Source organism: Gigantopelta aegis, chromosome 10 (genome assembly GCF_016097555.1).
Source record: "Gigantopelta aegis isolate Gae_Host chromosome 10, Gae_host_genome, whole genome shotgun sequence".
In the NCBI taxonomy this organism is placed as follows: Eukaryota; Metazoa; Mollusca; class Gastropoda; order Neomphalida; family Peltospiridae; genus Gigantopelta; species Gigantopelta aegis.
The window spans coordinates 75225831-75249847 of NC_054708.1; the positions used below are offsets into that span (position 1 = coordinate 75225831).

General features: G+C 38.6%; 1 protein-coding gene across 1 annotated transcript in view; it reads right to left on the minus strand.

The window, feature by feature from the left end:
* The window catches only part of LOC121383079 (glycosaminoglycan xylosylkinase-like), a 58748-nt gene extending 49393 nt beyond the window's left edge, over positions 1 to 9355 (minus strand). The window contains exons 1-2 of the mRNA XM_041512854.1: positions 9292 to 9355; positions 1161 to 1514 (exon numbers count right to left, since the gene is read on the minus strand). Of these exons, the coding sequence (XP_041368788.1) occupies positions 1161 to 1431 (271 nt within the window). The 5' untranslated portion in view covers positions 1432 to 1514; positions 9292 to 9355. The remainder of the gene's footprint in view (positions 1 to 1160; positions 1515 to 9291) is intronic.
* Between the last annotated feature and the right edge of the window lie 14662 nt (positions 9356 to 24017).

The following is a 24017-nucleotide window of genomic DNA, read 5'->3' on the forward strand; positions in this document are numbered from 1 at the left end:
CACGAGACCGCGAAGCTTAGACCGTAGTGCTTCAAACGGATACATTGTTTTTTTCTCACACCTGCAAATCTAGGCCCGTTCTCTTATTATTTTATTCCAAAAATAGTTATATTAGCCAAAACACGTCAGTTTACATTTTCTGACGAGCGATTATAGTTTTTGCACGAAAGATCAGTTGTTTGTGTCGATATTGGTTTTGCATAACCGACAGACGAATGACAAAATCATTCGTGCCAAATTTTATACCCTGTATTATTTTGTTCACCAGGACAGATATTACAAATTGTTAATTCTACCTTAATTAACTCTGAAATATCTTTTTCTTTATGTACACATGATACCAAACATGACTGGAAAATCACTGACCAATGCATCATATTGTGTACCTCATATCATGAGCAAAATCAAGGCGAGCTGAAGATCACTCTTCTAAAATGGTGCTAGGTGAGCAATCACATAAAATTTCATATCAAAAGTATTTTAAAATTTATTGCAAGGCGATCAATCTGCCACTCTCTTACAACTTTCGAGGCGAGTGTGGAGGGGAAGAGATCACTTGCCGTTTTTGACGAAGATAAAGGTGGGACATAGCTCATTGGTAAAGCACTCACTTGATGCACAGTCGGTCTAGGATCAATCCCCATCGGTGGTCCCATTGGGCTATTTCTCATTCCAGCCACCCCTGCGTGTGCTGTAACCTCACCGTGGTGCAGGGGTGTAACATTCTCTTTGAGAATGGCCAATACAGCACAAAATTGAAGTTTTGAGTAATATTCAGTATCCGTAAAAGTCTGTGATATTTGTGTTTTTGCACAGTTCTTTACACTGTTTTTGAATTTTTATATTGATGTTGATCATCACTTTATTTATTTGCATTACCATAGTTTGACACCCAATAGCCGATGTATTTTTCATGCTGGGGTGTCGTTAAACATTCATTCATTCATTCATTCATTCATTCCAGCCAGTGAACCACGACTAGTATAGCAATGGCTGTGGTATTTGCTATCCTGTCTGTGGGATGGTGCATATAAAAGATCCCTTGCTACTAATGAAAAAATTTGCCAAATGTTTGACATCCAATAGCTATCATGATTAATAAATCAATGTGCTCCAGTAGTGTCCATAAACAAAACAAACTTTAACTTTCTTGAACTCACCTAGTTCTGGCGGGTTGTCTAGCAGTATGTTTGACATGGTGACCCATCGTGAGGCAATCAGCCAGGGTGATTCTCTCAGACTGTATCTATAGTCCACCCTGTACTTCTTGATAAGCTCTTCCACCACAATGTCCACTTCATCATCGTCGTGGGAACGCAAATCTTTATTACCTGTCCAGTGACTGCCAATCTCAGGCTCCAAGATTTTCAATGAAATTATCACCATGAAGATTATACAGCTGAGGACAAGCACTCGGAACTTCAGTTTCATGTCGCATGGGAAGAAAAGTTGAAAAACATGAACACCAGCATCGCAGCAACATCCAGTTGATGTTTATGCATATGTATGAATGTCTGGAAAATAAAAAGAATTACATGGCATTAAATCTCTCGTCTGCAATAAATTTATTCGATGTTGCAGACAACTGCATACATAGTTCTATATTCATCTTGATGCATGTTTTAAAAATATCAAAATCACAATATATAAATAAAAAATTAAACTAAAAAAAATAGTTAATTTTTTTTCAATTCAATTTTTTTTTTCTTCTTCTTCACATGATCTAAGACTTATGTCGTTTGTGAGAAATGGAGATATAAATGCAAAATGTTTAACATTGAGATAAATGCAAAAGTTGATGCTGTCGCCGTTGTTAGAAAAGTAATACCTACCTGTATATTACTTCATAAAGCCGAGACAAAAACATGGTTTTATGGAACTGAACTTAATTAATGCTAGAGGATCTGTCTTTGGTAAATTTAGCACTACTTTAAATAAACTGGGAAATTATCAATCCAACTTCCAAAATACAAATTAAAATAATAGTCCAGTGGCATAATGGAAGTTTTTTAAGAAACCATGTTTTAGGGTATATACGATGTTTTATTGTTATTGCTGGTAGATTGGACCTTCCTGAACATAGTTCAGCCGGGTGACAAGCTGTCACCCGTGAGCAGTTTTTTTGACAGCCTAAATTCAAAATGGCCACCGCGAAATATTATTTTTGCCATATCTTCGCTAATAATGGACATAGAGAGCTGATTTTTGTGGCAAACTAGGTTTTCATACACCAGGAATCCATTTTAATTGCCTAAAAAGGTTGTGATGGTGTTATCATGTCCTTTATGTTAGTATTTAATGCAAAATGAAATGTCAGACACCAAAACAATGAAGATATACTATTTATGTAGTTATATTATGTCATTTACAATAGAAGCTCAGACATTAAAATGGAGTAAAATTACTCCATTATATATTTATGTTCACTTTTAGTTAAGAACATTAGCCATTGTCATACATTAATTTTTAATGATCTGATATGAACTAGGGTCAGTAGGTATATTATCAAAACTAGAACAATACAACATACTAGTATGCATATACACACACATACACACATACATACATACATACATACATACACACATACATATATACATACATACATATACAATTCATCTCCAGTATCTTCATCATCAACAGTATTTGTAGCAGTTCTTGTACGGTCATTGTTGCAGTCCGTGTTGCCATGACATGTACAGAATATGGAACATGAAAGCTGAGCTGCAGAACAAATACATCTGCATGTTGAGCAAAGCCTTGAAGATGAGCACCCACACCTAATCAACTTCAACACATCAACAGGAGCTGGTGAATCATCTGGTGGTAAGGTTACTTGGAGCAGAGTGTCAGAGGACTCATCCAGTGACCACCCATAGTGTACAGGATTGATATATGGTGGATTAGCATCAAGAACAACTTTCCAATAGCTGTCTGCAGGTGTGCCCTATACACATGTTCCACAAAACCCTCGTTGATGGCAGAAGGGCTTTGAAGTCTGGAGCTGAACTCAACTTTGGATTGGAAATTTTAGATGACCAAACCAGTGTATCTCAACAAAGTCATGTCGGTTGATCTCAGTGATCTATAACAAGCAGCCACAAATAGGGTAGACTCAGATATCACATCAACCATTTGTAGCTGTAGGTCACCTAGCTTCCCTAGTTGTTTTCCAGATGGCAATACCTTCAACCACAGTTACTTTGCCGATCCCCCACAGGCAGGCAACAATGTCACACCCGGAGAGAACATGTGCAACCAACAGGTATGGAATGATGTCACTATGCTTCTCTGCAGTGGTTTTTATTTCGACTGGTGTCCTGCCATGACTGGTTCCAGCCATCACGATATTACAGGTCAACTGCTGGGTGGTGTAATAATACAGCAACAGCACAAACACATCTAATGCTGTTAACGTCTGTTGTTGCCAGATGGACAGCTTGCTGGATGGACAGGAGTTATCACTAGGGTGTTTCCATTCTGTGGTCTCGGAGGTAGTACATATGAGTTTGATGAGCTGAACCTTATTTGGTGTGACCGTTATGATGACCTTCTGGCCTGGTAGAGGTGTGCTCAGTAACAACTAGTGCTGTCTGCTTGCATCCTTCCCTACTCTGGCATTCCGAGTGGTAGTGTTGATACTGTTGTTATAGTTGGTAGGTATCACACTTGTTTAAGCACTGTGCAAGGTTACTGAGCAGATTATGGATATAATCCTGGACAGTTCCATGTGATGGCCTGTTGATCATCCATCCAGTATGATGCTCTCTGGGGGATGGGATGTCCTGTCAAACATTTCAACCTGTAACTTCTTCTTAAGAGTTGATTTTGACTTGGGTATCCTCATGTCACCATTGTTGTCAAACATGGAGGTGGGTACAGGTGCAAGTTCGTACTTCAGAACACAGTCTAAATCAATATCCCTCACGTGCTGTAGACTGGAATATATCAGTGTGATATCATATGCAGGCACTTGACCAACTTTGATCTGCTTCCTTGGTGCTGCCATGGTGATTACCTGTTTTGTCAGGGGCTTGTGAAAATTGCCAGGCCAACTCTCTTCATATTCTCTCATCTGTTGTTTGCTGAGTTATCAGCATTTACACTATCTGGAGCAATCTTACCAGTCACAATATTGATGAGACCTTTCGCGTGACTGTCGGGTTGGAGAGGATCGATGCACATAGCTAGCCTTTCTAGTATGTGTTGTCTATCAGCCACATCAGCCTGTTTCCTATATGGCATGTCTTCCTTGTGAGCTATCACAGTACTATGGTCATCACCTTCTCTTATTGCTGCTACATCCTTGGTCAGCCGACTACAGATGTCAAGACCAAGAGCCCATCTTTTCAGAGGTTTTGGTTTCAGCGTGATACCTATGATGCCACCAGGTCCATGATCATACCGCATGAAAGTTGACTATGTACATGTCTCCTCCAGGAGAACCATCAAGTCTGTGTAATGGTAGGCACACTGCTCTTGTTTTAGGTTTAACATTATGTCCTTGCTCCCTGGAATGACCTGCATTGAAGCCATTAAACTCAGGAATGTTAGGCTCACACACTACAGCTTGCATGAAGGTATAGTCCATGTATTGGCCCGCTGTATTGAGATTTGTTGAGAAGCAAGTATCCTGAGTGGCAAAGATGAATGAGTAGACTTCTCAACGGGCATGTCGGGTCTCTGGGAGCCATCATATCGTTGCACTGGTATGTCTGGACGGATGTATTCTCTCAATCTCAGATTTGTGGAGACGTGTAATTGTTTGCTGCTCTGATGTATGTGTCATGTATTATTATTATTATTATTCATTGGTATTTTAAGCTGTAAGATAAAATGAAAAATAAATCTTTCAGAAGTTTTGGAAAGTAGTTAAATCCTTCCATTTACCATACTGAAGGCCATCTTCAAAATCATGATTATGATTTAGTTTTCTGGCATTTTTTATATTTTTTTCACAAACGTACCTGGACACCAATGAAACTTTTATTATAGACCCTATGTAATCATATTATTGTGCTTCTAGCATATGAAAAACTGGATTTTGCCACAAACATCAGCCCTCTATGTTCATTATTAACAAAGATATGGCAAAAACCAATATTTCGTGGTGGCCATTTTGAATTTAGGTTGTAAAACAAATTGCTCAAGGTTGACAGCTTGTCACCCGGCTGAAATATGTTCAGGAAGGTCCAATCTATCAGACACAACAATAAAACATTGTATATACCCTAAAACATGCTTTTCTGTTCTGCCACTGGACTATAATTAAGCTATATTTTGACATAAAAAAATAACACTATTTGTATTTTATTTTATTTACCAGATATATTAAAGTTAAAGTTACTATATAAACTTACAAGTTGTATGCATGGTTATTTTTACACTATCAATGTTTTGGTTATTAGCAAATAGTCCCGAGTGCACAGATACATATATGTTAAATTATTTACTCCTTCAGTGATATGGAAATTTATTTCTATCAAGCACATCTGTCAGCCTGTGGAAATTACAAGCCTGGGTCCACGGACTGCATGCAGAAATTTTTTATTGGTTTATAATTAGCCAGCAGTCGGGTGACGAAAATGAAACAGGAGTCTGTCCAGCACCAAACTGCTCACAAGTACATGCAAGTTTGACGGACAGTTGCACTCAATATAAAGTGGATAAATCAGTCATCAGTAGCACCTTCGAATACTAGCTGGTATTGAACAGAGTACAGGTTCAATATGCTGTATTAGTACATTTAGGTAATTAATGCAGAGAAACCAGGTCATATTCAGCATGTAATTCCATTCAATTCTAAAATACAAACAAACCAGGATTGTAAAATATTTCTATTTGTTAAAAAGCGTGAGATTATAGTAGCGTTGCAAGAGGGCATGATCTTTGTTACAAAAATGTTAATTTTGTGTCATGCCCATAAGAATGGAGGGACAGGGAGGCACCACAACATATAGCTAAAACAGAACCAGAATCATTACAAGTTGTGAATGATGATATCTTCAATAAAACAACAGCAATATTAATCATTTATTACTTTGCTTTATTTTTATGTCTATATAGGGGAGACAGAAGTATTAACAGCTAGCTATTAGTCGGCGAAATGCAACTAATTCCAACCAAGCTGCCACTGCAACAAATATATGTTTTGCTATCTTCAAAATGCAGTCCACAGGTGTTTACAGAAAACATACTTTGCTTATATTGTTCCACATTTAATAATTATAGGATATTAAACGAGCTTCCATTTCGTATCATGTTTATGTCCCGAGTGAAATAAGTTTCAATTGTCATGAGCTTTAACGAAACTGAGTGACGATGAAAATTATTTCACAAGGGACATAAACATGATACGAAATGGTAGCGAGTTTAATTTCTATCACTTAACTGTTTGGTTTATTTTCCTGTAAGGTTGTAGTGCTACGTCTCGGAACACCAAGTGGGACGTACCAAGATATTTTTAACCATATGGGTAATAATGGATTTTTTATTTTTTACACCATTTTCGCAAATGTATTGAAATGCCCTTATAGCTTAACCGCCCCCCCCCCCCCCCCCCAAAGGATACTGTATTTGCCAAAACACTGAGGTGCCATTATAGCCAAATCACTTCCGTTTTAGCTGATTTGTTCCATAGGCTGGCGGACTAATAGAAATTCAGGCAGGCTAGTTAAATATTTTCCATTTCTGAACCCCTGTACATGTACTGTGTATTTTGTCACCATTCTGAACCATTTGTTTGAATGGCTTGGAATTCTGGCACAGCTGATGCAGAGTCGCAGATTCAATGCTCACCCCGCCCCACCACCCCAAACTGCAGCCCAGATATCTTGCCCAACGTCACGCCAGTCTACCTACTGTACACTGTATACAGTGCATTCTCCAATTCATATTTCCCGCCATTTTGCACACGACAATCACCGGAAACCATTTATTAACTGGAAACTGAAGACAATTCAGCTTCCTGTGTCTTTAGATTTTTAATTTTCAGTGAAAATATACCAGGGCTTCTAGAATTTTTATAAAATCCACTAGCCATGGGATCGATGATTTTAAAAAAATTACTAGCCGTGATTAAAAATTCACTGGCCCTACTTTACTTTCAGCTAATACAATTTTACTAAATAATAGTAATAATTGGATATGTCACCTAAAGAGGAAGACAGAGCTTAAAAACACTAACTTTGTGGGGTGGGGTGGGGGCAGGATATTCATGATCTACAAAATAGACTAAACTGCAACATTTGACAAAAAAAATTTCACTAGCCGTCGGGCATGGCAATAGTAGTTGACTAGCCCAACATTGAATATCACTAGCCATGGGAGTGGGGCTACCATAATCTAGAAGCCCTGTATACGTTGGAATTTTTAGTTGAAAAAGTGGTTTTTGGCAAGTATTTTCGCTTGATAACAATGGCGGCACGTCGCAGTCATTTTCAGGGATCGATAGCTGATTCTGACAGCTATTTTGATAATAAATTTGATTGTTTTACTAACAAGGAAGATCACCAAATATTGGGATATGAATTGTAGTTTGTTTCTTTTTATAATATTCTGGTCAAAAAGCCGCTATTATTGGGAATAATGGACATAAATACTGAACAGCTGGCTACAAATACCCACAAGTAAATGTGTCTTCTTCCTCCCCCCCCCCCCCCAATTTTAATCAACATTAACTCATCTAAAATATCATAAAAATTATAAAAATATACGAAAATAATACTTACCGATTCAAATATGAACTTTATTTTATGTATTTATAAAGCATTTAAGTGAATATATTTGAGTAAAAATTATAAATTTGTACCCACTCAACTTGTTTTTTGTCCAAAATTAATTCAGTAGTCTAAAGGTCTAAATTTTCAGTCGACTAAAAATATCGCTATCACGATTTTGACAACTAAATGTTCCCTGAGACTGCCCGCTATATTAGTTGCACTTTTTAACTCATCCATCAGATTTTACACTCGCATTTTACGAGGGGCAAGTATACTGGGGTACCACGATATCGCGGTATTTAACTATTTGGCAAAAATAAAGAAATGTACTAACATATATGAAGATAAATATACTTGGGTTGCAATTTTTGCTATATCTGCATCACGTCAATGGCATTGCGTTGACAAATAAATGCAGTTCTAACATTAAAACAGTTGATAGAAGTACACCATAGCACTGGCTTCTGTTCAAGGGAGGTTACCACGATATCGCGGTAAATCGCAAACGTTACAATACGGGTCAAAAATGGCTCTTTTTGTACACACATTTGTAGTAATGTCTAGTAAACAAACTTCAACACAAGAACGAAGAAAAGTCAACTTAAAACGTTTCGTTTTTTAATTGTAGTAAAATATTTACATTTTTCAATGGAAAAGTTGGTAGGCCTAATAATAATTATTAATTTTCTGCAACAGTATGGGCATTTTTAAAATTGTTCATCATATTAGTAAGATTCAACAGTTATTTAAATGTTTCCATACTTTTCTAGAGGTTGTGCGTTCTAAATATAGAACACTGTGACCGTGTATAGCCTTGTCAACAACCAGACGACAGTCTGATAGCTGTCAGAGCAGAATTGTATGTGTGTATACTAGATACTGGGGCTATTTATAAGCATGGGGGTGTCATTAAAAGCACACTCTCTGTTATTTTATGACCAAACAGACCAAAACAATGTGTTGTCTGTAATCACATTTCTAATAATAAACATGCCACCAGGGGGCGTTGCACGTGCTAAACTGCAAAAATGTAAATGCCACGATATCGTGAGCAAAGAGTATACTTTCTGCATCCCTGTCCTCCCCCCCCCACAACACTAGAGATTGTGCCCCTTAACAGAGCTTGTTCCCTCACCTTCTAGTATCATACCTGCGAGTGAATCTAGGTATGATTCTTTCTTTTTTTGATGTTTATCATACATGGACTCAGTCTGTATAGTTTATTTCTATCATATACCGTCCATAAAAGATTGTCTATTATATTTGAATTTTTTTTTTGAATTTTTTTCTGGACTATTCTAGTGTATATTGTGTTTAGTTGTTGGTGTTACCTAGGAATATTACGATCTGTTCGCTATTTAGCGGATGAAGAGCGCGAAAGCTGAATCAGTGAAGACTATAACCATTGGGTACCTTTTATCACGTATTGTCACTATAAACTTGTGATCCGCCTACTTTCGTGTACACGCCATTATTAATTACAGCCCATGCAATAGTAACAATAAACTTTACGACAGTAATTGATGTTTTGTAAACAAAATATGATTACCACAACATACGAATTACCTACCAACAGAGAACAAAGTTAAATCGGTGACCAAACTTCTACACAAACGTCGTCTGCCATATTGGTTTGGTGATATATAAAATTAGGATTTAAATATAAACCTATCATATATGAATACGGATTACCCAAAATAATGATAGATTGGTTAATATCAGATCATTGATAGTGCAAAAGGCATTTTTTTTTTTTTTAGTTATAATTAAATATCCAGTGATAAACTCGCAGAAAGATGTATTTTCTGGGGAAAGGTTTGACACAATGTCTTCCGTATGAATCCGCTAATATCGATTTTATACCTCTAGATGTGATACTACACAACAAAACGGCACAAACGAAGGAAAAGAAATGTTTCATTTAACGACGCACTCAGCACATTTTATTTACGGTTATATGGCGTTGGACATATGGTTAAGGACCACACGGGTATTAAGAGAGGAAACCCGCTGTCGCCACTTCATGGGCTAGGCTACTCTTTTCGATTAGCAGCAAGGGATCTTTTATATGCACTATCCCACAGACAGGATAGTACATACCACGGCCTTTGTTACACCAATTGTGGAGCACTGGCTGGAACGAGAAATAGCCCAATTGGTCCACTGACGGGGATCGATCCCAGACCGACCGCGTAGTTTTGCTATTTCCGTGACTGGTATTCAAATAGGGCCTACTGTGGTATGTACTGCCCTGCCTATAGGAACTTAGAAAGTGCATATAATTAAATAGCTGCATGATCATTCATACTCTCCTACTTTAAATATTTTATGGACCTCAGTGTAGACCTGCGTAGGAGTAAGAAGGGTCACTGGTGGTAGAAATGGAAAAAAATTGAAGGTCGGGGGAGGGGAAAGACGAGGAAATTAAAATGTGATTTGATTCTGAGCGCTAGATACATTCACATGATAATCAAAATTATAGGCCTTTGAAAGCGGATAGAAAGAAAGAAATGTTTTATTTAACGACGCACTCAGCACATTTTATTTACGGTTATATGACGTCAGACATATGGTTAGGGACCACACAGATATTGAGAGAAGAAACTCGCTGTCGCCACTTCATGGGCTACTCTTTTCGATTAGTAGCAAGGGATCTTTTGTATGCACCATCCCACAGATAGGGTAGTACCACGGCCTTTGATATACCAGTCTGGTGCACTGGCTGGAACGAGAAATAGCCCAATGGACCCACCTACGTCCCGCCCCTTAAAAGCGGGTATGTTCAACCGTTCACCTTGTCTTTTTTGTCTTTTTAACGACACCACTAGAGCACATTGATTTATCAATCATCGGCTTTTGGATATCAAACATTTGGTAATTTTTGACATATAGTCCTAGAGAGGAAACCCGCTATATTTTTCCATTAGTAGCGAGGGATCTTTTATATGTACCATCCCACAGACAGGATAGTACATACCACGGCATTTGATATACCAGTCGTGGTGCGCTGGCTAGAACAAGAAATAGCCCAATGCGTCCACCGACGGGGATCGAACCCAAACGGACCGCGATTCAAGCGAGCGCTTTACCACTGGGCTACATCCCGCCCCCGTCCCCGTCCCCCGTCCCCCGCCCCTCCGTTGTCTTAAAAAATCATCCTGTTGAGAAAATTAGAAGAAAAAAAACCCTTGGCAAAACTGCTTATAAATATTTTGATGCCTAATTTGGTCTGCCAACTGGTATCGCACATCGTGTGGACTGCCCATCACTTGCATGGCCGAACTTTTTAACGATTTATGGACAATTTTCTCGCTCATAAAGCAACTCATGAATTTGCCACTTATCGATTGATTGACGTTCACTATGGACAAATATTAACTGGCACGCGATCACTACGAACAAATGAGTTGGTCAACTCTCATAAACTGAGCATAGGCTGCTGATAGGTTTTGGCTTTTTACAAATACAACTGCGGCGTACACTATGAGGGAAGGTACTTGGTGATGCCTCGACCAGAAGCGGCCAGGCCCTTTATAAGGGCCCTATGGGCAACCTAGGGAGACACCACAGCATCGTAAAGGTCTAAAATTAACGAGCTACTCTCGATTCACTAATATCAAAACCTATATTAGCTCGGCCATTTACCTTTCGACCGACCGTTCAAAATTGCGCCAAATTCCCTCAATCAAAATTGCGCACCCTTTTCTCTTTGGCATTTAACTGCTCCATTCAAATTCCATAGCACCACCCCCACCCCCACCCGCCTGCTACCGATTTGATCGGGCTGCTGGTGCTCCCTTGCACCTGCCAGTGCAGGCGGTCCCTCCTTCCCCCCCCCCCCCACCTTTTCCTGTCATGGACGGAGGACATGACATATGAGGGAAGGAAGAATTTGAACCGAATTTACAAAGCCTGTTTGTTTTACGCGCGTGTAACAGTGCTTAGCCTGGACGTCTGCGTTTAAGAAAAACAGGCTTCGTAAATTCGGCCCTTAATGTTTTATTTATCGACGCACGTACTTAAGACATTTAATTACGATTATGATTGTGTCGTCGGACATATGGTTACTTAGGACCACACCGATAATAAGAGAGAAAAACCCACCACTGGAATGGAATGGAGAATTGTTTAACGTGCACATTCAGAGCAAGCTGTTGTAGCGCATGCCTGTCCTGGGCACAAGTACCGGCCTCAGGACAGGAAAGGTTTGGGGTGGGTGAAGGAGGGACCGCCTGCACTGACAGGTGCAAGGGAGCACCAGCAGTCCAACCGTAGTCAGTAACAGGCGGGAGGTGGTATGGTGCTATGTAGTTTGGAATGTCCCGTAGGATTAAACCAAATGGAAATGGGTGCGCATTTTGATGAAGGAAGTTTGGCGCAATTTTGATGGTCGTTTTAAAGAATAAAAGGTAGGGAGCTACGTATAGGTTTGGATTTAGTAGGCCGAGAGTAGCTCGTTAGTTAAGACCTGCGGATGATGAGGTGTCTCCCTAGGTTGCCCATATTGGGGGCAACCCATTATTGATGGGGGGGGGGGGGGGCAACCCACACTATAACAAGAGTACAGACCAGCGCTCGAGATGTCGCTTATGCAGTGAGTCAAGTGTAAGGCTGATTGGGTCTTGGGTGGTGGCAATGAATGTGTCGGTGAACTCAGCAAAGGCAACCCGAGCATTCCATGCAATATTTTTGCCAATTCCAAACATACGAAATCGCACCCTGTGAATGTGTGGAGGAGGGAGGCGCTTGGCAATGTTGAAGTTCCAGCATTTGCGAGGTGTGGTGAATTGGAATATCGTTGTATGTTTTTCATGATCCGAATCCGATTCCCAACTCTGAGAGGCCTAGCTCGTGGAAGAGGTTGATGGCTAGCACCACCACATACTATCCACCGTCCTGAGATAGGCCTTTGTTTGACACTGCTGGGTAGCGTGATGGAAATCGAACATCTTCCGCGTGTCAGCTTATTCTTTCTGACACGGGGGACAAGGCTGTTAGGTCAGTTGGTTTGTTGCTGAACACAAAGTTAGCCTTTGTTGTGAGAAGGTGGTACCGCGTATCGAATAATCTGTTTTCCTCTGAAGTTTCTGACAGGACCTGAAAGAGCTCGTCTTTATTTTGGCAATCGTTGAGGAATTTCTGCCACTGGGCAGAGGTATCTTGGCTGAGACTCGTTTTCGGGCTTGCAGTCTCACCACGCTTGGCACGAGCTTGGGACTTGAGACTTGCCTCTGTATACGTATTTCAGACTAGCGCCCACTCTATCGTGCTGTCTGTCATCTTGCTCTGCAATTATGGCAGCAGATGCATCGGTGTGTACTCCCCAAACCACTGGCACGCTGGGGTTTGATAATGTATATTACTGACGCCATATCGACAACAGCCACAGAAGTTTCTTTGGCTGCTGGAGAACGCCAACGATGAGGTATGCCTGGTAGACAGCCAATAATATCTGACTTGGTTCCTGACCGCAGCTTGCTTCAATCGGATAAAGACTGATGTTCACGCTGATTCTCGTGCTTGAAAATATCCATCTATGTCTGCATCAGGACCCCAGATTGTCAGCACCATTCTTCTGATCTGCAGGTGTCCTGTTAGGATCCGCAGGTGCCCTGTTAGTGAATGTGAACAAGTTTGCCCTTGGGATGACATCAGACACGGGTTTGGAGGCTTTTTCAATTCTGGTGTTTAGTGTTTGCATGTAAACTTAGGAAATGGCACTGACCTTGAAAACATTATTGAAACACAAAATCGACCTCAGAAAATGATGTACTATGCCTAGAAACCTAGAATTTCTTGGGGTCAAAAGCATAGATAGTCCACCATATTGGATTTTTTAACTATATAGGGCGACATTGAGGTGTCCAATAACTGAAATCTAAATTACCCGAGGTCGAAAACATAGGTCTAGTGACCTCGATCGTCTTTCTTTGTGGCTTAATTAACTAATTAGTTACAGGGCTATGGCTATTTTTGTGTTTTGCTTAAAATGACATTTGACCTTGACAAATAGACAAATGACTTCAAAAATAGATTCATCGCACAAGAAAACACAGAACTGTGGTATTAGGCCTATACAATGTTCTAGAGCTAACAGGAGCTGAGATATAACATTATCTTTTTCTGACAATGGTCATTTTGGATTTGTGCATATCGGCCACCAGAAGACTATCTCAAATTAATTGTATGCGGTGATTCTGAAAACGTTATGTCCATACCTAACATCACGCCAAATTGCTAAAACTTGTCAAAAAGTGCACTTTTTCAAAATTTTGACATATCATTCCATGCCCGCTAAATTACATATACGTCTTCCCCTCGATCCACTGCCTGGATGTTTGCCAGTTTATAACAGTTTGGCTGATGATCGTCAGTGCAAATATTCACTCATCTCCAGATAGGATTTGAACATTTTACAATTAAGGAAATGTACACGGTAAAACAAAAAAACAAAACAAAAAAAAACCCCATGCCATTGAAAAAAAATCCTGAATATCGTCAAAGGCAAAAAAGTGCCGTTGACAATTAAAACCTCCACGGGATTACCGATTGCCGTGGTGAATTGCCGTAGTTGTGGGGGTATGACCACACCTCGTACCTTTATGGTGACCCCACCCCCACCATTAAAGGGGGAAAAACCGTTTCAGCAAGAAAAAAAAACACAGCAGGCCTACTGAAGTGGACCAAGGAGCCAACCTTTAAACATGATAGTAGTTACAGCACCATGTCCATGTGATCAGAAGATATTAAATTCCATTCCTTAGCCGTACGGTACCTAGGTACTAGTAGTTGGAGTGAAAGGCGGCAATTGCACCCCCAGAAAAAAAGTGCGTTTTGGGTCTAACTGGATATAAGCGTCTGTTGTGCTCCGATTATTTTTGTACTGTCACGCCATTTACCTTGGTCCTTATATTAGGTACAGCTTTGTAGTTTAGTAACATATCGTCCTTTGCCCTATTTCGGTGACGTTCCTGTTTCGGTGGTTGCGTCGTTTTTGCGCAACCGTACGTACATTTGAATATTTTTTTACGAATTTGACTTTTGCACATTGAAAGTAAACAAATGTTTTTCATATTCACAGAAATGTTAAAGAAGATTGAACTTTACCCACTCATAAACATATGGCACATTTCTTAATACCTTTTTTCTCTGATTTTCAAAGACTGTAATTTGAAAAACTTAATTTTAAAAACTATTTCTGTCTGTACTGGTTATTGAAGTCAATTGATTGTCACAGCGTCTGCTGGTAAAACTCTCTGTACAGATACTTGCCAAAATATATGGTCCTTATATGTTTTAACATAAATATATTTCTGCATATCTGTTTATATATTTATTAAAACTCAGAATGCAGCTTATATTTTTTAACCAAACAAAAATTACCATTATAACCATTCATTTGCTCAACTTATTAGCCTACACGATTGCAAGGCATCATAATTGTTATTATGGGGTGAGACGTAGACCAGTGGTACAGCGCTCGCTCGATGCACGCTATATTTCGTTCCAGCCAGTGCACCACGACTGGTACATCTAAGGCCGTGGTATGTACTACCCTGTCTGTGCACATGGGATGGTGCATATAAAAGATCCCTTGCTGCTAATCGAAAAGAGTAGCCCATGAAGTGGCGACAGCGGGTTTCCTCTCTCAATATCTGTATGGTCCGTAACCATATGTCTCACGCCATATAACCGTAAATAAAAATGTGTCGAGTGCGTCGTTAAAACATTTCTTTCTTTCTTTCATAAGGGCTCCATTTTGTAATTTGCCTTATATATATATATATATTATAAGTGCATGCTTTGTTGAAAAACATACATGTTTTGATAAAACACTGAACAATTTTGTGTTGCAAAGTTTTTGTTGTAAGCTATACCACTAAACGCATCACCCACCGAAACAGGTTGCCTAGTTAACAATATTTACTGCCGATACATGCTACAGTTTTTGACGCACGTGCAGTAAACTTAGCTACTTAGCGGCCAGTTTAGTGCTCATGTGAAGTGTAGAAATACTAATAAAAAGGTAGGTATTTGAATGAAACTGTCTGTTTATAAATATTGATATGCTTTAGAACCGAATGCTTATGCTCACCGAAACTGGTCCACCCATGATAATATAAAGAAAAAAAGACCCCCCGAAAAAGAAGTAATACTATATTGGTCTGGAGTGTGTAAATGGAGGGCAGTGACAATTATTAATCGTAGAGACGAAAGTTGTGCTGCAGGCAAAAGTCCCCGTAGGCTATGGAGAATAAATCCAAATATCTGGAGAATCAGGCCCTGGCAACATTACAGTTTCGGCGTCAAAGGGACGATGTTTTTACCCAAATTGAATCAGTCTTCTATGAGGCTTGGAAAACGTTTCCCATGACATAGCTACATCACGTGCTTGTGTCAGACGATCTTGTCGTTTTAAAACGTAATGAGTTTCCATCCAAGTTCAATCAGCAGAACACTAAACTGTAGTATGTCGTCTGCTCGATCATTCTGTGTCGGCGATGTTTACCGAAATTGAACGATCTTGATTAGCAGCAGACGACGGACAACACTGGAATTGGTAACTTTCAGCTATCCGTGCTTCCCAACGTCATCTAGGTTGTTTCTCTAGGAATATAAGCGATGTACTATGGAAGAACCAGTCTATTACAGCACTGTACCGCCCCTACCACCCCGATATCGGTTCAGGGATCTCATTTTAGGGGAATCTATGATCTCCAACGATGAAAGGTAAGTTCACACGTTTTGCGCATTCAAGGCATGTCTGTTTTGTAACAGCGAGAACAAGCGTTCGTTATATCTTATTGCCATTGTAATGAGTGTTTATCATCTACCGGTCCGTGAAATGGGTGTTAAAAGGTATCATGTCCTTTGTATTATTCAGTGGCGTAGGATAGGGTGGGGCAAGGGGGCCATGACACCCAAATGAACTTTAAAAAAACCCCAAAACTTAAATTTTATAAAACGGTACATACATACATACATACATAGTGTTGGTTACCCCCCCCCCCCCAATTTAAAAGCCAGTGGTATTATTCACAGAGAACAAAAGATTGTATTGTATTGTAATTGGTGCTAGTTTGCAGAAATGGTTTAGTCTGACCCTGTAGCAGGCCTGTAGGAATTTAATGCTATCAGAAGGGGGAGGGGTGGGGAAGGCATATTTTTTTTGTCCTACTCTATTATATATATATTTAAACAAAGTTGAAAATATAGTTTGTGCCCCATAGCCCACTATAGATATTGATGTGCATCCCAATGTAATGGATCTGTAGTCATAAAGTTTGTTTAACGATACCACTGGAGCACATTGATTAATTAATCATCGGCTATTGGATGTCAAACATTTGGTAATTCTGTAGTTATCAGAGGAAGGGGCGGGATATAGCCCAGTGGTAAAGCGCTCGCTTGATGAATGGTTGGTTTGGCATTGATCCCCATCGGTGGGCCCATTGCGCTATTTCTCATTCTGGACAGTCAGTGCACTACGACTGGTATATCAAAGGTCGTGGTATGTGCTATCCTGTGTGGGATGGTGCATATAAAAGATCGCTTGCTACTAATGGAAAATGTAGCGGGTTTCTCTCTCAAACTATATGTCAAAATTATGTTTGACATCCAGTAGCCGATGATTAATAAATCAATGGACTCTAGTGGTGTCGTTAAACAAAACAAACTTTTATTAGAGGAAATGTTTTCTAATGCAGCAAGGGATCTTGTTTATATGCACTTTCCCACAGACAGGAAAGCACATACCATGAAATTTGATCAGTTTTGGTGCACTGGTTGGCACGAAAAAATCCCCAGTCTGACTCAGTTGAATGGATCCACCGATGTGGTTCGATCCTGCGACACAACCACCTCAGACAAGCGCTTAACCGACTGAGCTAAATTCCGCCCCCTGTAGTCATAAAAGACACCTTTATTGGGTGTGTGTGCGTGTGCACAACCTATAGTATGGAGTCACAGCGTCCATAGTGGGGGAATACAAGTCACATTTTTACCTTCATTTATATAGTTCAAAAACAACATTACATTTTCGTCCTCGAGTAGGGGGGTGGGGGGGGGGGGGGGGGGGGGGTTGGTGCTGATTCCGATTCCTATAGGCCTGCTTTTATTTCCTACAGGTTTGATCAGCTAATTACATGTACATGACACATGGTTTGATCAGTTTTATTAAATATTGTCTGCTAATTACATGTACATGACACATGGTTACATCTGGAACGAGATCACTAAATATTGTCTGCTAACTACATGTACATGACACTTGGTTACATCTGGAACGAGATCACTAAATATTGTCTGCTAACTACATGACACATGGTTACATCTGGAACGAGATCACTAAATATTGTCTGCTAACTACATGTACCTGACACATGGTTACATCTGGAACGAGATCACTAAATATTGTCTGCTAACTACATGTACATGTACATGACACATGGTTACATCTGGAACGAGATCACTAAATATTGTCTGCTAACTACATGTACCTGACACATGGTTACATCTGGAATGAGATCACTAAATATTGTCTGCTAACTGCATGTACATGACACATGGTTACATCTGGAACGAGATCACTAAATATTGTCTGCTAACTACATGTACATGTACATGACACATGGTTACATCTGGAACGAGATCACTAAATATTGTCTGCTAACTACATGTACCTGACACATGGTTACATCTGGAATGAGATCACTAAATATTGTCTGCTAACTGCATGTACATGACACATGGTTACATCTGGAACGAGATCACTAAATATTGTCTGCTAACTGCATGTACCTGACACATGGTTACATCTGGTTACATGAAGAGATCACTAAATATTGTCTGCTAACTGCATGTACATCACACATGGTTACATCTGGAACAAGATCACTAAATATTGTCTGCTAACTACATGTCCATCACACATGGTTACATCTGGAATGAGATCACTAAATATTGTCTGCTAACTACATGTACATCACACATGGTTACATCTGGAATGAGATCACTAAATATTGTCTGCTAACTACATGTACATCACACATGGTTACATCTGGAACAAGATCACTAAATATTGTCTGCTAACTACATGTACATCACACATGGTTACATCTGGAACGAGATCACTAAACTTTTTGGGGAAACCCCTACATTCCAGGGAAATCCTTATGCAATTGTTATGTGGACTAGCTGAAATCACAACATGATTCAATCAATAAAAAATCATAACCCTCACGGGTGCCATACAAAAATTGCATAAAGGGAAACACTTCCTATTAAAACAATGGTGTGCAATATTTGACATATTTGAACAACACTTAAGGATAAGACCGACATAGCTAACAAATTTAATGACTTCTTTACTTCTTGTATTGAAAATTTGAGAACTAATTCTGGATATGATATGCCAAATCTTGAGAAAGTGGAACATTTTGTAAAAGAGAGACGCCCAAATGAAGAAAAGTTTAAGATAGCTCCTGTACAAATAAATTATCTTTATAATGAGCTTAAGAACTTAAATGTCAATAAATCATCCGGAGATGACAACTTAGGTCCACGAATACTTAAGTTAGGTGCCTTGGCAATTGCTTCTTCGTTAACATTTATTTTTAACAAAATAATAGACAGTGGTATTTATCCACAATGTTTTAAAAATGCTAAAGTTACTCCAATTTTCAAGTCTGGTGACAAAACTGAAGCTACAAATTATAGGCCAATATCTGTATTGCCAACGCTGTCCAAATTAATAGAAAAACATATCTCCATGCAATTTTATGATTACTTAACAAAATTTAACCTTTTACACTCATCTCAATCAGGTTTTGGACCAAAACACTCATGCCACACAGCACTTATTGATATAACTGATAAATGGTTACATGAAATGAATGAAGGAAATCTAAATGGAGTCATATTTCTTGATTTCAAAAAAGCTTTTGATGTTGTGGACCATTCAATTCTGATTCAAAAGTTAAACATTTATGGCTGCAAAGGGAATTCTCTTAACTTGTTCCAATCTTATTTAACTAACAGGACACAGCAAGTCACTATAGGAATGGCAACATCAGAACCTAAATCCATTATTTATGGTGTTCCACAGGGTTCCATACTAGGACCTCTTCTCTTTATACTGTACATAAATGATCTTCCACTATACATTGAACATTGTACCACAAGTATGTATGCAGATGATTCAACAATGTTCATGTCAGGGAAAACTGTTACTCAAATTCAAGATAAACTATAGCAAGATCTGAATAGTGTAGAAAAATGGTGTTCCTATAATAAAATGTTCATAAACACAAAAAAGACCAAATATATGACTATAGGAACAAGACAAAAAGTTACAATCCAAAATGATATTTGTCTTATAATAAATTCAGAACGTCTGCAACACACTGATTGTGAAAAACTTTTAGGAATTAAAGTTGATAATAATTTAAAATGGACAAATCAGGTTAAACATGTGTGTTCCCTGATCTCTAAACATCTGTATCTGTTGTCAAAAATCATTGGGTATTTAAATTTAGATGCAAGAAAACTTTTCTACAATGGGTATATTTTACCACTCATCGATTACTGCTGTGTAATTTGGGGAAACTGTAATCAGGATGGATTAGAACGTTTACTATAACTGCAAAAGAGAGCTGCAAGGATGATATTAGATGTAGATCCTATTACTCCATCTGCCCCACTATTTAAACAGTTAAAATGGATGACAATGGAAACACGAATCCACTATCACAAATGTTTACAAATTTATAAATGTCTATACAATGAAGCCCCAAACTATCTTTCAAACTTATTAATATATGTTGGAGAAAACAATCCCTACAACCTTCGAAATGTAGAGGATAGAAATCTATTAATTCCAAAACCTAAAATGTCTTTATTTAAACATGCTTTCAGTTACTCTGGACCAGTACTTTGGAATAAATTGCCTAAAGCTATCCGATCATTGCCAAATACTGCTGTTTTTAAATATAGACTCAAGAAATATTTTCTAAAATAATATCATTTGTACATATGTTTATTGCCATATATGTATTTTCTATTTGTTCATAAATGTATGCATTGTAAATCTGTATTGTTTGTACCTGAGGGCCTCAGGGAAGATTAGCTTTTGCTAACTGTGTTACCCTCACTAAATAAAGAATTTATTATTATTATTATTATACCTGGACCGCAGTCTACTAATGGAAACATAGCTTAACATGTATGATTAGCTTAACTATGTCATTCATCATCGGAACCTTTCTAGTATGATAGGCGTACACAGGCTCCCAATTTTTGTAAGGGGAGGCTGGCTTTTGCTCGAATTAAACAAAAATGCACAAATCTTGATAACAACGTTTATTCATATAAGCAAGTGGTAAATCGCTCGCTTGATGCATAATCGGTTTAAGATTGATCCCTGTCGGGCCCATTGGGCTATTTTTCGTTCTAGCCAGTACACCACGACTGGCATGTCAAAGAGCATGGTATGTGTCATCCTGTCTGTGGGATGGTATAGATAAAAGATCCCTTGCTACTAATGAAAAAATGTAGTGGGTTTTATATCTAAGACTATATGTCAATAATACCAAATATTTGACATCCAATAGCCAATGATTATTAAATCAATGTGCTCTAGTGGTGCTGTTAAACAAAGCAATTTTGTTTTTCATATAAGCATTACTACTAAACAGCTACAATGTATATAGGGCTACAAACAAATCACTACTAATTTTTACATAATTTTGAGGGTAGAATGATGGAAATACATAGTAAAAAGGTTTATGTTTATGGTTAGCACACCAAAAAAAAGAAAAAAATGTTTTATTTAACGATGCACTCAACACATTTTTTTTACGGTTATATGACATCAGACATATGGTTAAGGACCACACAGATTTTGAGAGGAAACCCGCTGTCGCCACTACATGGGTTACTCTTTCCGATTAGCAGCAAGGGATCTTTTATTTGCGCTTCCCACAGGCAGGATAGCACAAACCATGGCCTTTGTTGAACCAGTTATGGATCACTGGTTGGTGCAAGTGGTTTACACCTACCCTTTGAGCCTTGCGGAGCACCCACTCAGGGTTTGGAGTCGGTATCTGGCCTCGACTGGGATCCGAAGCCAGTACCTACCAGCCTGTAGACCGATGGCCTAACCACTACGCCCCCGAGGCCGGTCGGTTAGCACACCAAGTCACGTCAGGTCATAGGGTTTAACATGTACATTCAGAACAAGCTGTTGTAGCGCTTACGCTGGTTCCTCCGTCCAGGACATGATAGGGTTATCACATTTTGCCCAAATATCTGTAGAATGTTTGCTGGAATTTGAGCTTTTGATTCAGCACCAGGCAACCCCCTGTCTTGTATGCTCATGTCTAGTACCAATTTGTCCTGTGTGCATCTTTCCATCCATCCATCTGTCCGTCTGTTAACTTTCCTTTGAAGTATATCTTCTTAGACCACAGTTTTGCTTGAATTATTCTGAAACTTGGTACAATCGACTTTACTAATACTTGAATTTTTAAATTTTTATTAAATGTTAAATGTTTTAAAAATGTAAACTAAAAATTTGAAGGTCTGTTTTTGAGTTTTGAATGGATAGTTCAAAAACTTGGTACTATGATTCTCTGGGGCAGTTTTCACAAACTAATAGAGATATACAGTCGAACTTCATTAACTCGAAGTTGAAGGGGACGACGAAATAGTTCGAGTTTCAGGGAGTTCGAGTTTTCGAAATTCGTACAGCAGACCTCAAAGTGAAACTGCATTGTAGTATTATCATTTCGTTGATATCGGAAGACACGTTTGCTGCTCCATCCCTGTCCCCAACACACAAAGATGTTTCCCCATTCCTTCTGTGTATATGATAAAACTAAGTAAATATTAACAGAAACGAGATAAATCCTATCAATTTGACGTACATCTCTATGTACTTTTATTGTATTTATTAATAAATTAAAATACTGGATGTCGATTAGCACTAAGTACGTTTGTTTACCAAATATAAAATACACAATATAAATAGCAAAATTATTGTAAATCACAAAAATAATTTTAAAAAACCCTCACTAACAGCGGGACATAACATAACAAATCAAAACACTGTAGGTCATGTACTTTTTTTTACATATAAAACATTCACAACAGTACAAAATAATTTATAGCTCTCAAATCACAAAGTACAAAGAGCAGAACTATCAGATTGCTTGGGTGACAAGAAAGTGTGACTATTTCCCGATCTGGCTATCCCCCCGTTGCCGGGTTCTTCCCCAGATTGCTCGATCTCTGATGTATCAGTTTCTAACATAACTAAATGACTAGTAATGAATCATTTTGAATTCACACTTAAATAGCAAATAAAAAATTTGACATGATTCACTCGTTTAAGAGAAAAAACAAACAGCGTTACAACAGGTCTTTGAAGATTACAAGACTATCCGTACTTTGTGTAATGATGCCCACTGCTGTGTACAAACACCGACAACCAAATGGAGGCATGTAGGATCATTTCGTTCCGCATAGTCGGCGATCTATTATTCTGTAATTACCGTGTGTATCATCGATAGCCGAGACCAGTCGGGGAACTCACGCTTGGCTTGGGTGACAATTAATTTTTCTTTAAAGTATTACCGGTACAGTTAAAAGGCTCAGTCACTCCACAAACTTCGAGTTTTGGAAGTTCAATATCCCTTAATCTTTTATGGTGGGACCAAAAAATTACTTTGAGAGATAGAGTTTTTCGAATGTTCGAAGTTTGAGTGTTCGAAGTCTGTTATTACTAGTTTGTATAGCAGTTTGGCTGGGACCGCCCTTTCACTTCGAGAGATCGACATTTTAGAAAAATCGAAGTTTGAGTTGTCGACTGTATTTGTGAAATGTTTGAAATTACATTTAAACATTTTAAATAGAAATTTAACTTTGAAAATTGAAAAGTCTGGTTTGAAACTTAGTAGAAGTAAAGGTATTTTCAAAGGCAGTCTTCACAAACTAATACATATATTTTGGAAATTTAATTTTTTTATTGTCTTATGTGTTGTGAATTGACATTATGAAAACTGACTTTAAACTCTTGGATGCAGACGTATCCTTCAACCAATATGAACATTTACTATGGAATTTTATAGTCATGAAAAAGACTAACAGTAGAAAACATTTTACAATGGGACTGTTCCTTTAATTATGTAAACAGTGGTGTCCAGGGGGGTCCTTGGTCCGGACCCTCCCCACTTTTTATAAATTCGAGCACGATGTGTGTAGCTGTTAGAGGCACGCTGTGTAAAAGGAGAAATGAGT